Source organism: Haliaeetus leucocephalus, unplaced genomic scaffold (assembly GCF_000737465.1).
Source record: "Haliaeetus leucocephalus isolate CR32 unplaced genomic scaffold, Haliaeetus_leucocephalus-4.0 Scaffold840, whole genome shotgun sequence".
Taxonomy (NCBI): Eukaryota; Metazoa; Chordata; class Aves; order Accipitriformes; family Accipitridae; genus Haliaeetus; species Haliaeetus leucocephalus.
The window spans coordinates 1,682,534-1,697,373 of record NW_010973276.1 but is presented as its reverse complement, the minus strand read 5'-3'; the positions used below and the strand labels follow the sequence as shown (position 1 = coordinate 1,697,373).

Here is a 14,840-nt window from a genome sequence, read left to right as displayed (position 1 = left end):
CCAACCAGCCCGGGGACGAGCCCAAAGCCTGGGACCCCCCTGCCCGGTGGAGGGGGGCACGGGGCGGGAGCGAGCGGCAAGCGCGCAGGTACCGACGTCTGTGTGCCTGCAGTGGCTGCGAAAGCGCGTTTTGAAGGGTGACATTTAAACCAGCGGAGCAAGGAGAGCCCCGGTCACAGCTCGGGGAGTGTCCGTCCGTGCTTTGCTGCCCGGTGGGTGATGGTCACAGGCTCTGCCAGCGTGTGCCTGAGGCCACCGCAAGGCTCCCCTGCGTGCTGGCCCCGGCACCATGCGCCAGCGCCGGGGCGTGCAGGAAACATCCCGTCTGCTGAATGGCTGTTCCCCTGCGATGAAGCGATGTACCCCGCCGTGCCACCCAGCCATCAGTAAATGTTCAGCCGGGAGAGCAATGGCTCAGAAGCTGCGACGCTGGAGGATGGGCACCGCTGCCTGCTCTTCTGCTGCTCCTGCCCACGTCTCCCTGCCCTTTCCGAGCTGGAATATCACTCCCCACGCCAGCCGGAGCAGTGGGAGGGTGTCAGCAGCAACTGGTTATAATTCATGCCCTCCACGGCGGCTCGTGAAGGATGTACAATTAGCAGAGCGGTGGCGGCGATGACTTTGGCCTGACCCCTCCAGCTTTTGTCGAGCAGATTTTGATGCCAGCTGGGAGCTGGCGACAGATCCCAGGACCCCGAGCAGGATTTTAACGCTGTCTTTCCCCAGCCTTGGCCAGAGCCGGCAGGGTTGCTCTCTGCCGGGAGGTGCCGGCTGGCACGCCGGCAGAGCTGTCTGGCGCTGCCAGGAGCACGGTGCTGGAGGGATGCCCTGGCTCTGCCCCGTTCCTGGCGGGAAGGGCGGAAAGCTTTGCAAGAAGCGCAAATCATCCACTGAGACCTTCAGATTTACTTCATATACATTCATACTTATTTAAGGCTTTCCCGGTTATTTATGTATCTCCAAAGGAGCAAAGGGCTCTGAGCAGCGTGCATGCCCGTGGTCAGTGCTGGGAGCTCCCGCCTCCAGCTCCTCCGCCCGGCAAGCAGCTGGGTGGGCAGGAGGGTGGTGGGCAGCGGGGCGGGCAGGTCCCCTCGCCTCACCGGCATGTCTCTTCTCTCGGCAGGGCGCGGGCCGGCGGCGGGGGCGGCGCTGCCCGCCGGCAGACCCGGACCATGCTGGCCTGCCTGCAGAGGACCCAGAACCCCCCAGCCCAGCACCTCGCCTGCCCCAACAAGGCGCTGGAGCCGCGCAAGTGTAAGTGCCCGGGGAGGGGGGGGGTGCGCGCCCGCTTTGATGCTGCTTCCCTTATTGAAAAAGACATTTATTTAACCGATAATTAAAAAGAGCAGGAGAAGCGGGGAGGAGGGAGGGAGGAAGGAGACAAGATAAGCAAATTAAATTGGGTTGCTCTGGTTGATAAGTCGAACTTCAGAAAATGTTGCAGAGCTGTCTGGGAGGCGCGGCGGCAGCAGAGGATGCTGCCGTCGTCTGCTCCGTGGCCCCCCAAACCTCCCCGGCCCTTCCCCCCCTAATTACTTTCCCCGTTTTGCTGCAGCTCGCCTTCCCCAGGAGCTGGCCTTTCAGATAAGCTGTAAACTAGTTACATTAAAATGGGATCCAAAAGGTCACTCCAGTAAAGCACCTGTCTCTCCCAGCCTTTGTCTCTCAATCCAAACCGTGATTAAATGTATATTTAATGAGCCTGCTTTAGGCAGGCGTGTTTGACCTCCCCGGCTGGGAAAGACGCATTAAGATTCTCAAGTGATGAATGTGTGTTTTAAAGAGGGGAGTGGATATTTTTCTGCTGGTCTCAGTTGGATTTTTAAACATTGCTGGCTGAAGACAAATCAGCTGCTAAAGCTCTGCTTGTTAGTCTGTGACAGCCCCCGGGCATTTGTTTAATGATCTGTATTTTCCCGGAGACGTTTTTTCCCCTCTACCTGGGTACCCCGACACAGCTGCGGGAGCCAGGTGCGGGGTTTGGGTGATGCTCGGCCACCCTGGGAACCCCCAGCATCACTCCGGCGGGGCATGGGTCACACTGGCAGCCAGGAGGGTTATTTTTTTGGGTGTAGCTCCCCAAGCTCCAGCGCAGCATCGCTGCAGGGAGCGATGCACCCAGGCCGGAGGCAGGGTGATGGGCACCCACACGTCCCAGCGTTGCAGGGGCAGTCAGGATTGATGCCCCCTGAGCTGTTTGCCCCTGAGTACCCATTGGGGTGTCAGCTTTTGGGGGTCTCGGCGAGTCTGCAAAGCAGGTGGGTGCGTGCGTGGTCCCCCCACGTGCTTGCGCTGCATTGGAGCTCACGGTGCCGCCGGGGTCTCCTTCTTAGTGTCTGGAAGGAAAACGGATGTTGCTCTTGTAAAATTATTCCTAATCCGTCACGCCTGAGCAGCGCACGGCAGCGCAGGGCTGGCACGAGGGTCCGGCTCCCAGCACGCCTCGTTGCCGCCGGCTAATTAGCTCAGCTGTGCCCACACGGTCTGAGACCTGTGGGCAGGCTGAGCCTGGCAGGGTTTTCTGGAGACCAGAGGTGTTTGGCACTGGGCATCTTTGTGTCGAGCCCAGTGTGGTGTCTTCTGAGGTCAGGATATGCCCGCCCATCCCCGCTGCGTTCCCCGGTTGCAGCTCAGAGCCAGGGACCGTCTTGGCTCATAGGGATGCTGAGGAACAGCACCCTGGGGACAGGGCCCAGGAGCACCCTCCTGCCGGGCGAGGGGGGGCTGGTGCTCCCCAGCGTTTCCCGCCCCACCATAGCCGATGCTAAAATGAGGTTTGGGGAGCAGGAGCCCGTACGTGGTGTCACCGCGTGGCAAGGCACCCATCGGTGGGGAGAGCTGCTCTTGGGTGCAACCACCCCCGTCCTCGGAGGGTCCCAGCCCCGGGGTGCAGGGGGGTCCTGAGCCATGCCGGTGGGAGGAGGGCAGGTTGCAGAGGCCTGACCCCAAGCTGGACCCAGGCAGGTGCAGGGGACTGGGGTACCGGGGTTTTTGGCTGATCGTGCCCCATCCCTCAGGGCAGGACCACGCTCGCCCGAGTTCTCTGAGGCTTGTCCCCCAACTGGGGCTCATCCCCTGGGGCGGGCGGTGCATGGCGGCGGTGGCTGAGCTCCCCAGCCGGACCCCTGTGCCACGCTCACCGCCGGCTGCCGCCAGCCAGGTCACCTTAATCAAAGTTTAGCTGCCCGTATGTTTCCGCTCATTATGGGCAAATCCAGTGCATCTCGCTCCTCTCTACCTCCTGCTAGTGCAAATTAAATTGCAGGTGACATCCAGGGCCAAGCATCTGGTTTGGAATACGATTTTCTCTTCTTTATTTATGGCACCTGCGGTAAGCGCGGCGCAGAGGGGCCGGTGAGCCGGCGCGCAGGGCCGAGCCTCCTGCCGCCTCCTAAACGCCTGCATAGGTAATCGACAAAGATAGCGTTCTCTTAAAACGAGGCACAATTTAGAAGTGCCTCTGATTACTTAATTTGCTCCTGAGTATCTCAGTAATTATCTTTATGGGTCTTATTTCTGTCCTCTGGCATTGTTTCTGTCGATATTAAATGAGTCTGGCTCTCAGCACATTGGCCGTCTGGCCCAGCACCACTGTGAAATCCTATTATCCTGCCCGTGCTGCTGATTAATTTTTGTATTAATTTCACATAAAAGGTGAGCTGACTGATTTTCCTGCCCGTGCTGGGAGCTGATGGCCCCGGTGCCTTCACCCCCTGGTTCTGCCCCTTGGCTCTCCCGCTAATTCCTGTCCCCCCGACTTGGTGCCCCATGCACCGGCGTGGCTGCATCCCAGCGGGCTCGGCGCATCCCACAAAACCCATCCGGTTAAATGCTGTAGGTGACTTTGCTGCGGTGCTCGCTGTTGCCAGCTCATGGCAGCAGCCGGTTTCCCTTGCCGGTAATCCCAGAGCTGCATCGCGGGCACCAGCCTGGCATGGCGGCATTGCATCCTCGAGGAGGATGCAGGAGGCAGCAGGAGGGTGCCCGGAGCCCTGCCAGCTCTGCCTGCGTCTGCCCGCCTCCAGCCGAGGAGCAGGAGCCTGCGGAGAAGCAGCATCCTCAGGAAAATATCACGTCCAATTAACTCCAGCAGCCTGGTCCCTTTTGATTTTATTCTGCACGCATTACAGGAATCCTGAGCTTTATTTAAATTATAAATCAAATAATACCACTCTCAGCTTGGCCAAACTCTTTGCTGCTCTTGCTCTCTGCCGTAATGTAACGGTGGCTTATATTTAATTAAATGTTACTTTCTATGTGCCCTCCTTCAGCCCGCACTGCTCTGCCATCAGCCTGGGGCTGGGCGTGCGGCTGGGGGGTGCAGGATGCATGCTTCTCTAAGGGAGTGGGATCCATATGGAGCTGGGAGTTATGGGGAGCTCCCTGAGCTCCCCCCGTGCTAAAATCACGTTTCGCCATGCAAGCATCAGCCACCCCCTCTCACCGCCTGCATCCTTCTGACGGGGCTGGATCTGGAGCCCAGCCCCACTGTGGCCTTGTGCTGGGGGTCCCATGGGACCTCGCACCTCAGGCCCCATGGGGATGGTGTAAGAAACAAGAAATGGCTCTTGGGGACTGGCATGAGCCCTCCCAGGGCTCCGGCTGGGTTATTAACACACTAATGAGAGGTGATGGCCGGGGCTCAGAGAGCAGCAAAGCGCCAGGGACCCGGCTCCAGGGTCACCCACAGCTCTCCCCACTCGCCTGTGGGGACTCTCATCAGTGATAAAACTGTTTAATTGCATATGGGATAAAGCCCCATTTAATGGCTTCTCGTTACCCAATTCTACTTATTCCAAGGGCATTTTCATTAAAGTAGCTGCAGCAAGGCTCTGCTTTTGTACACACCCATAAAATATCATTTTAATTTCATGAGGGGTTACACATGAGTGAAATAAGATTAATTCTTTCATTTTCAGTTTCTGGAAGGGATCGGTTAATGATGGTGCTGTGTATTTATATACGTGCCATAAAAAGGAGTTCAATTAACTGCCGTGCCCAAAATGTGCTGTTGACTTGCACTTTCCCTGCCAGGAAACGCTGCAAAACCACTTTTCGATCGGTCACGTGCGCGGTGGGAGATGGTTGGGTGCAGGGGAGCTGCTTGGTGCTGGGGCAGCCTCTCCGGGTGTGACCGTCTCCCACCAGGTCAGAGCCCTGGTCGTTGGGTGGGTTTCACTGGTAACGCCCCGGCACATGAGGGGGTTTTGGTTTGTGTCCAAACTTTCCAAGACCGCACTGATCCATCGGCCGCGGAGCAGGTTCCTGGGCACCAGCAGGGCCATGCAGGGCTGCAGACCCGGGGACGGGGCACCCGCTGCCCGCAGCCTGCACCGGGGGTGCCCCCTCTGCTCCCCCTTGGCAGGGATGGGGTGCCGTGGGTGCCAGCAGCCATGCACGGCATGCAAAGCCCGTGTCTTAAAATGAATCAAATATTAATTTACTGTCAATGATAGAGCAGAGGGGCTGGGGAGCGGCTGGGCTGAGCTGCGGGGCTGCCAGCTGCGGTGGTGTCCCTCCCGGTCCTGAGGTCCCCTCGGCGGCTGTGTAGTGGGACAGCACTGGGGCAGCATCATGGTGGTGTTGCGGTGGCATCTGGGTGTCATAAGGGTGGAATTGGGGCAGTTTCGGGGTGACACTGGGGTAGCATCAGGATGGCATTGGGACAGCATTGGAGTGGCGCTGGGATGACGTTGGGATAGTATCAGGATGGCATTGGAGTGGCATCAGGGTTTGCATTGGGATGGCATCAGGGTGGCATCGGAGCAGCAGTGGGGTGGCACCAGGGCATCCTTATGGCCGTGATGCTGCCCTCCCTGCGTGCCTCCCGCTCAGCGCCGTTTGCCTTTGCCGCGCCGGTGGACGCGGTGGCACAGTGCAGGGCGGCGCACGGCGCTAATACCTCGTGGAGGAGACAAATGGGAAGTGACACGTGTGTGTGTAGACGGGTATTTGTGGTGACGCTTTGACTGCAGATAATAAAGTGCTCGCCCTGAGGTGATCCAATTCAGCAGCCGCCTCGGCAGAGCCGCGCGCCGTCGAGGGGGAGAAGAAAGGGGAGGAAAAAAGGCCCGTCTGAAATGACATGTCAGCCTAAAAAGGGAACGTGTTAACGGATGAATATCTGGGGATGGCGAAGCCCGGCGCTTCCCTTTGTGCTTTGTCATGAATTTTGTTGTCTTCACAGATTACGGCTCCTGCACGGCTGCCGCGCGGGGTTTGCCACCTACGGTTATTCAGATGGATTTCTCCCGCTATTATTTCTGTAGTTGGTTTTAATTTAAGCCCCCGAAGCCGGGCCGCGTTTGTCTCTCTGCTCCTCGCGCCGAGGATGCTCTGCTGGAGGATGCTTTTGTCCTGGCTCCACGCCGGGGGCTGGGATGCGGGAGGGTCCTGCAACGGGGGGTTCTGCAATGGGGGGTCCTGCAATGGAGGGTCCTGCAGAGGGGACACAGCAATTTATGGGCGGCCGTGGTGGTGCTGAGGGTGCCGGTCATGGGTGGCTGCCATCGCTGCCGGGGCTGTGCTCGCGGGGGGCCGGGGACTGTGCCGTGGCGCGGGGGCCTCCGTGCCACCCATCCTGGGGACACAGTCACCATAGAAACCACCGCACTTCACAGGGTGGGAAAGCCGGTGCAATGTGACAGCAGCCCAACCTGCCTGGTGCGGAGCGAGCGGCATGGTGGGGGGCAGCGCCGGTGGCCCCCTCTGCCCGGCTGCACCCCGAAAACAGCTCGGGGGACGCGTGGCACCCGCACCGGCTGCTGCTGCTGCTCTCCGCAGGGCCAGGGGCTGCACGCCCCCACGCCCTCCCTGGGGTCACCCTGGGTCTGGGCAGGACAGCATCCCCCAGAGACCCCCCCCCCGGGCTCCACCTGGGACCCCCTGAGCTTTGCCCTGCTTTTGGCAGGGGGTCGCCAGCTCCAGCACCTTGCTCCCTGGCCCCGGCTGTGCCATGCGGGCAGGGTCTGCCCTCCGGCCCCGCGGAGCAGGCAGGGGGGTCCTGCCAGGAGCTGCTGCCTGTGGGGCCGGGGCGGCCGGTTCCTGCCCAGGCAGCTTTGCCACCTGAGGCTTGGACCCAATCTTCAGAGATTTTATTGATTTGTCAAATGTACAAGGTGTTGTTTGTTTTCTTCCAAGTGTTTTCTAAATATTGAGGTTTCTTCCAAGTGTTTTGCAAATATTTAGGGTTTAGCTCTTCCCAAATCTGCTCCTAGTGTTGCAGGCAGAGAAAAGGGGTTTTTGATGCTTTTTGAAGCTTCGAAGACATTGGGATCTCCTTGCTGTGAGGGGAACAGGGAGCCTGGTCCCAAAGCCAGGGGATGAGATCTCGGCTCTTGCAGAGTTTAATTCATTTGGAGGCTGCAGCACTATTATTTTTTAATAAGAGCTATTGGCACGCCGGTCACTGACTGGCTGCTCAGGTCCCCCAGTGTCTCCTCCTGCCTCTGCCTGGCGCTCTTAGCATTGCTCCCCTTCCCACCCCCTCCTGCCCCTGCACAATTAAAAATCCTGCCTAATTGCTGCCCCTTTGCCCCGCAGGCTTGGAGCAGGAGGGAAACACGAGCTCAGCACTGGAATGACCAGCGCTTTCCTGTAAGACAAGCAGGGCAGGATGGGGAGGGATGGCGAGGGAGGGTGACATCTGGCAGGGTGCTTGGGGCAGGGCAGGATGACCCCCAGGAAATGCCCCTTCCCAGGGTGAATGTGACGACGGAACCAGGACAGAGCAGCCGGGGCTTCGCATTGAGGTTTGGAGCAGAAAACCTCATCCGTTCCTCCAGAATGGTTGCCCGAGCGGCGGGCACGGCGCTGGCCGCTCCAGCTTGCCCAAGCATCCCTGGCAAACCTGCCTGGGCACGCCTGAGCCCACCTGCGGTGCCGAGCCATGACCCTGCCCGGGTGCAGGTTGCCGCTGTGGGGACAGACCTGACCGGAGCGGGGCTGCCAGCCGGGCACCTGGCATGTCTGCCGCTCCGCAGGTCCCAGCACAGACAGACCCGATCCCCAGTGCCAGGCTGGTCCCGCTGGGTGGCTCTCGCCATCTCACCCTCCCCAGGATGGGGTTACCCCCGAGATGGGGTGTCTTACTGCTGGTCACCCTTTGTGGCAGAGCAGCCGAGATGTGCCTGCGCTTTGACCAGGGCTGTGCTGTGGCAGGAGGAGCACGGCAGCCACGGCAGCCCTGGCAGCAGCTCTGCTCCTCTCTGAAAAAGGGGTGAAAAGCGTTTTCCTTTGGGGCTGCAGGGAACTGAGGCCTGAGCGAGGCGCCAGGTAGCTTCCAGCCACAGCTTCGCCTTCGGCAGCTTTATAAAGATTTACCTCTGAGATTACTTATTTCATTTGTTGCAAAATATTTTAGTGCTTTCGATGTGTAAAAATAAGGTTTGTCCCATCTTATCTCATCTCACAGAGGAGCAAAGGAATGGAGGGGAGGGAGTGAGGCAGTGCATGTCTTTTGTGCCAGCTGTTAACTGGTTAGGTGCCATGTGCTGCTGCCACCGCATCCCCACTCAGCTTGTCTCCGCTGAGTCCTTGCTCAGGGCTGCGGTGCTGCCAGCACTGATCTCCGGGACGTACCCCCCCATGCACCCCAACATCCCACTTACGGTCCCCTACCAGAGTGGGACAGCCACCCAGGGAGCGCAGCATCTCCTGCAGCATCATGGCCTGAAAATTAAAGCCATAAATTGCCCGTCATGCGCTCGCCTTCCTCCATGGAAGAGGGGGCCCAGCCAGGGATGCTGCGGCCAGCACCAGGTGAGGGGACACCCAGGGCAGCTGGGCTGTGGGACCAGCATGGAGCATCCTTCCTGGTGCTGAGTATCCTTCCTGTCCTTCTTCATCCTGAGCATCCTTCCCGGTACTGAGCCTTCTTCCTGGTGCTGAGCATCTTTCCTGGTACTGAGCATCCTTCCGGGTACCGAGCATCCTTCCTGGTGCTGAGCATCCTTCCGGGTACCGAGCATCCTTCCTGGTGCTGAGCATCCTTCCTGGCACTGAGCATCCTTCCTAGTACCGAGCATCCTTGCTGATGATGAGCATCCTTCCCAGTGCTGAGCACCCTTCCTGGTGCTGAGCATCTTCCCTGGTGTCATTTTGATCCCACAACTGCTTTAACTGAGCAGACACTGATTGCCAGAGCCCCGATGCTGCCCGTCCTGTGCCATCACTGAGCTCCTCTGGTGCCAAATTGTTCGCCTGACTGACAGCTGAGCAGCCCAGACAGGTCTATTATTTCTATGGGGCCCAGGCCCCGCGGGCCTGCAATTTAGGTCTGCGCTATTAACCCTGCCTTGTTCTCCACTTTGTAACCGCTTTAGTGCCTTTAAAAGTGTACAGTTAAAATCAGGGTTAATTAGGGGCCCGGCAGCTGGGCTTCATCGGCGCCCATTGTGTCCCAGCGGAGCCGGGGCCAGGGCCGGGGGTAATTGGGGACTGTTGTGGGTTTGTGTCGGCCGACTCCTGCGCCGCACAAGCCCCGGATCGTCGGCCTCCGGTTAGCCTTGGTCTCTGCTGCCGCAAGGATGGCTTCAGTTAGCTTCCCTCCCCTCCTTTCTCCCCATCTTTTCTTCTTCCCCAGCCCTTGTGGGCTGTGGCTGCAGCCAAGCACAGTGTGGGGGACCCTGGGGATGCTGGGCATGCGGGGGATGCCAGGCATGCGGGGAATGCAGGGGATGCTGGGGATGTGGGGGATGCAGGAGGTGCAGGGGATGCTGGGGATGCAGGGGATGCAGGCGATGTGGGGGACGCAGGAGCTGCAGGGGATGCTGGGGATGCAGGGGATGCTGGGATGCAGGCAATGCGGGGGATGCGGGGGATGCTGAGGATGCATGGGACACTGAGGATGCATGGGACACCGGCAGTGGGTGCACATGCCGGGGGAGGCTTTTGGGGGGTTTCTCAAGGCACCCCCATCCCCCGTCTGCCCCTCGCGCAGCTGCCCCCCATCCCTGTCGGACATTTTGCAGAGACCCGGCTGCTCTGGGCACGGCTCCCCGACCCATAAACCGAGATTTATTCCGGATGGCGGCACCGGTGGGGTCTGGGATTTACATCTGTGTCTCGAACCAGGTTTGGTGGCCAATTTGCTAAAGTAAAAAGTTGTTTAGCTGGAGGCGTAATCTTATAAGCCTGTGCTGCCATTATAATGGCTTCTCGTTTCTGCCTGGCTTTCCAATAATGCTTTGAGCAGAAGCTCGGAGTAATATAAAAAGCCATCGGATTATTACTGCGGGCGATGCATTTTCCATTTACAGTAATAAAATACTGAAGAAACAAAACAATTTAAAATTCCAATAAAATTCAAACCAAATCTTTGGCTGCTGAGCAGATTCAATTATTTAGCTGTTATTGAGTGCAGGCTGGAAAAATAGAGCAGGTCAGGGAGGGAGGGGGAGCCCAGAGCTGGGAGTGTGCCGGCCGTATCCCGTGGGAATGCCAGTGAGGGAGGGAGGGAGCCGGGAGCTGGCGAAGCATCTTCTGAGAGAAGCGGCTGTTGATGGGTGCCTGTCCCCAGGCTGGCGTGCTGCTGGCAGCTGGATTTGGTTTAGGGGTGGCGAGAGCCGGGGCTGCTTGTGGCGGCGAGCCCGGCTGAGCCTGCCCGCGTTGTCGGCAGCCAGCGGAGGTAAACCACACCGGCCAGGGGTCCACGGCGCATCCCACCCGGTCCTGGCTTGATGGCTCCAATGGTTCAAGTTTAAGAGGAGGGGGGCAAAGGCAGCAGCGAGCGGCTGGTGTCAGGGCTGCCTGCGCCTGACGGGTGACGGCGGTGGTTCAGGAGAGTTTGCATCTCGCAGTAATTACAGCCCGTTAGAAAGCAGTAATTACTGCGGAGAGGGGGAGCGGTGGAGCCGCACAGCCGCCAGCGTGCCGGGAGCCGCCGGGAAATCGGTCGCTCTGTAATTTTCCTGGCGGGGGTTTGGTGCGTCACCCTGATATGTGACAACACACCGAATTGGTGGCTTGTCACATCCAACCCAGCTGGCACGAAGAGGCGACAAAGGCGGCTCCTGGCTCTCCCCAGGCTGGCTCGGCGTCGGCCACGGCACTCCCCAGGCATGCGCTGGCACCAGGGCTCACGGGTGGGATGCCCTTGGCCAAGCTCGGCTCACCCGAGCTGGCAGCTCTGCCTGTCCCGCAGCAGCGGGCAGCTCCAGGGGGGGCTGCGTGGACCATCCCAGAAGCGTCACCCGCAGCCCCAGTGCTCAGGGGTTTTGGTGACTCGCGCCGGGCAGCTGCGGTGCCCACGGGCGATGCTGCCTCCCTCCCTCCAGTAATGGCCCCTTTTTTTTAATTATTTTTGCTTGGAAAGGAGTGTTTCCGTGGAAAGGGCTCATTAGGGATTCTGCAAGTGTCACCAGCTAATTAGTGTCATGTTAATTGAGTATTCACGATGCTGCCACCTCCAAGGACAGCAGTGCCGGCATGAAGGGGAATGCAGATGTGCACGGCTCGTGGTGCCAGCGGGCCGTGGTGCCGGGCAGCGTGCCGTGCCATGCCGTGCCACCGGGGTCCCACTCGCAGGCCCCTGCGCCCGCCGACTCACGGGGTGCCCGTGCCCAGCGGCGCCCAGCATGCACGCTCGCGTGCACCCGTGCAGCTCCCTGGCTGCTCTGCAGGTGCCACCGAGGCTTGGGAGCTTTATGGAGGTTGGATGGTCGATGCCTGGGATGTGCCCGGCGAGGCTGGCAGCATATCCCGGGATGTCACGTGCCTCCACATGTCCCGCCATAGGGAGCTGATGATGCCATGCCTCCTGTCTCCTGGCAGCTACACTAAATCCTACTCAAAGGCCCTGGTTTTAATTGGCTTAATATACTCGTTAATAACAATGTCTATTTAAGACACCTGTAAAAAGCCCATAACATTAGCTTAATGGGAGGAATGGCTGGTGAACGCTCTGCCGTTCTGCCTGTTAAATTACTGCCGCACCGCTTGGATGGAGAGGACGGAGAGCGGCCACGGCCTCGCTCCTGTGTCTCCCTGAACATCATGCTGCTGCCCAGGGAGTGACATGGCATCCTGCAGCTGCCAGTGCCCCAACCTCCCCCTGAATCCTGGTTTCAACGTTGTGCCTGGTTCCTCCAGGCATGCCTGTGCATGCAGGCAGGCGCAGGCACTGCGCCGGAGCATCTCTCAGAGCAGGATTGAGCCAGGCGTTGCAGAGCATTTTAACAACTTTGTTAGGTGTGCTGAACGCATCCAATGGCACAGCTCTTTCGCAGTGACTTTGCCACCCAGCCCACGGTGGCATCAGGAATTGCTGGTCCTGGTGGCATCTGGAGCAAAGTGGTCCCCAGTGTCCCTGCGGGGATGCCTGGTGCCTGCAGTCCCCTTCCCCAGGGTGCTGTGGGGCTGCGCTGCCTGGGAGCCTCCAAAATTGCCCTGGGAGGGCTGGGGCTCCTCGGGGGGGGGGGGGGTGTGCCAGACCCAAACCCCCCCGATTTGACCATCTCTCCCTTACAAAACCTGGCTCTAGGCAGACGCCGGGGCTGGCGTTCCCAGAGTGCTGCAGGTGTCCATCCCCTGGCAGGGCCGGGGGTTTTGGGACCAGCTCAGGAGCAAACATCGTCCCCAGTGTGCTGGCGTGTATATGCATGTGCCTCTGTGTGTGTGTGTGTGTGTGTGTGGAGATTTTAAACACCTAATTTATTCCATCTATTAGATAGATTTTGTAGATTTAATCATTTTCACAGTTGGTGGCTCATTGGATACTCAAGATAAACTCCAAATGAAAGTATAATGGGTACGACAAATGAGTTTTCACACCAGAATGGCAGAAACTTGCCTGGGAAAGAGTTTGAAAGGAACAAAAATATATACATATATAATTTTTTTTCTGCAGTGGCTTTTGCTGACTCCAGTAGGTTACCACAGTTAATTTCACCAGTTTTGTTCATCTGTAAAATTGCATAAAAGTGACATTTTTGTGCTCATTATAGGAACTGCTGATTTATGGCTGGTAAATGCAATGCTTTTCCATTTTTGGTGAGGTTCTCGTAGCAGCGCAAAGCACCCATGAAATTGCTTGTATAATGTAGTTTAAATCCAATCTCGGAGAAAGATTCCCCCGTTGGGTAAAGTGACATTTCCATTCTCCACACTGAGTTTATTTTAGGCCACTTACAAGTGACTCCATCAGCGGGAGGGGGCAGGTTGGTGCCGTGACCTGGTTTCTGCCAGCAGCGGGTGGGAGCCGGGGCCGGGGGGGGAGGCGCTGGGTGCCGGGGCACCGGGTCCCCCTCCTCCCAGCAGCACCGGATTCACCCTACGCTTTGCTCCCGCAGGTGAGACGGTGGCACCCATGCATTCCCCGCGCTACCCCAGCCCTGCCGAGCTGGACGCCTACGCACAGAAGGTGGCCAACAGTCCGCTGACCATCAAGATCTTCCCCACCAACATCAGGGTCCCCCAGCACAAGCACCTTAACCGGACGGTCAATGGCTACGACACCACGGGGCAGCGCTACAGCCCCTACCCCCTGCATGCCGGCGGCTACCAGGGTCTCCTGGCCATCGTCAAAGCCTCCGGTAAAAGCGTGGTGAAGAACTCGGAGGGGAAGCGGACTAAGCTTTCGCCCGCCCAGGTCGGCGTCGCTCCCTACCCCGTGTCAAGCACTTTAGCTCAAGGTCCCTCCTGCGCCGGGCAGCTGAGCTACCACGGCAGCCAGAAGCAGCTGGAGGGTCCCGTGCCCCCCAACGTGACGGTGGCGGCCTCCGTGCTGCCGCTGGCGGGCAGGAGCCTGGCCCTGCCGCCGTCCAACCTGCCCTCCATCCAGAGCATCATCTACCAGATCAATCAGCAGTGTCAGGCGCAGGGCGCCCAGCCGGGCTGCCCGGCCGTCGTGGCCGCCAACCCCAGCCCGGCCAAGCACGGCGCCTTCCCCGGCGCCGCCGCGTACACCGGCGCCGTCCTGCCGGAGTGCCGCAAGGGCACCGAGCTGGCGCTGGGCTCCAACCCGGCCGCGGCCCTGGGACCCAAGGCAGGCGTCTACCCCGAGGGCATGGACTACCTGGTCTGGCAGCAGAAGCAGCAGCAGCAGCACCTGCGAATGTACAGCGGGGGCAGCGGCGGCGGGGGGGCCCTCAGCAAGTCCCCCGAGACGTGCGCAGGGGCTTCGCGCCCCTACGCCCTGGGCGGCGCAGCCGAGAAGGTGAGCTCGTCCCCCTTGAACTGCATGCACGGCAACTTCTCGGTGGGGCAGTACTTCGCCCCTCCCTGGAACAGCATCTTGGTGACCCCCAACAGCGACTGTTACAACCCGCCGGAGCTGGGGGCCGGGCCCCGCGAGCTGGGGGTGCCCCCCGCCGAGGGGCTGCCCAGCAAGACGCTCTGCAATACCTCCATCCTCAGCAGCAGCCTCCAGTCCCTGGAGTATCTCATCAACGACATCCACCCGCCCTGCATCAAGGAGCAGATGCTGGGCAAGGGCTACGAGACCGTGTCTGTGCCAAGGCTCTTGGACCACCAGCACGCCCACATCCGCCTGCCCGTCTACAGATAAGGAACCGATGCTGCTTCTCCCAAACCCAGGGGCGAGGACTTTGGCGCGAGCCGTGCTCCCCTCCGGCACCGTGCGGGTACCGGACCGTGGCAGCGAGGAGGGCGGGGGGACGGGGAGGGGGACATGGGGTCTGCTGCCAAAAGGGCTCCCGGGACACTGGCGTTTCACTGGGGTCCCCAGACTGGATACACCCGCAACCCGCCGGAAGCCGAGGACGAAGGACCGCTTGTCTATATAGCTCAGAAATCATTTTATCTCCACGAATGTGAACAGGGAATCGCTACGAGTTGCTGCTATCCAGGGAGAGGAGGCTCCGCTCCGGGCGCCCGGCCGG

The 14,840-nt window shown here is 59.6% G+C and overlaps 1 protein-coding gene across 1 annotated transcript; it reads left to right on the top strand.

The window, feature by feature from the left end:
- The first annotated feature begins 1,154 nt into the window (after nucleotides 1–1,154).
- On the top strand, nucleotides 1,155–14,506 carry FAM222A (family with sequence similarity 222, member A). Its single transcript, XM_010582064.1, has 2 exons — nucleotides 1,155–1,254; nucleotides 13,290–14,506. The coding sequence occupies exons 1-2, from the start codon at nucleotides 1,173–1,175 to the stop codon at nucleotides 14,504–14,506; spliced, it is 1,299 nt and encodes a 432-aa protein (XP_010580366.1). The 5' UTR covers nucleotides 1,155–1,172.
- Nucleotides 14,507–14,840: the final 334 nt, after the last annotated feature.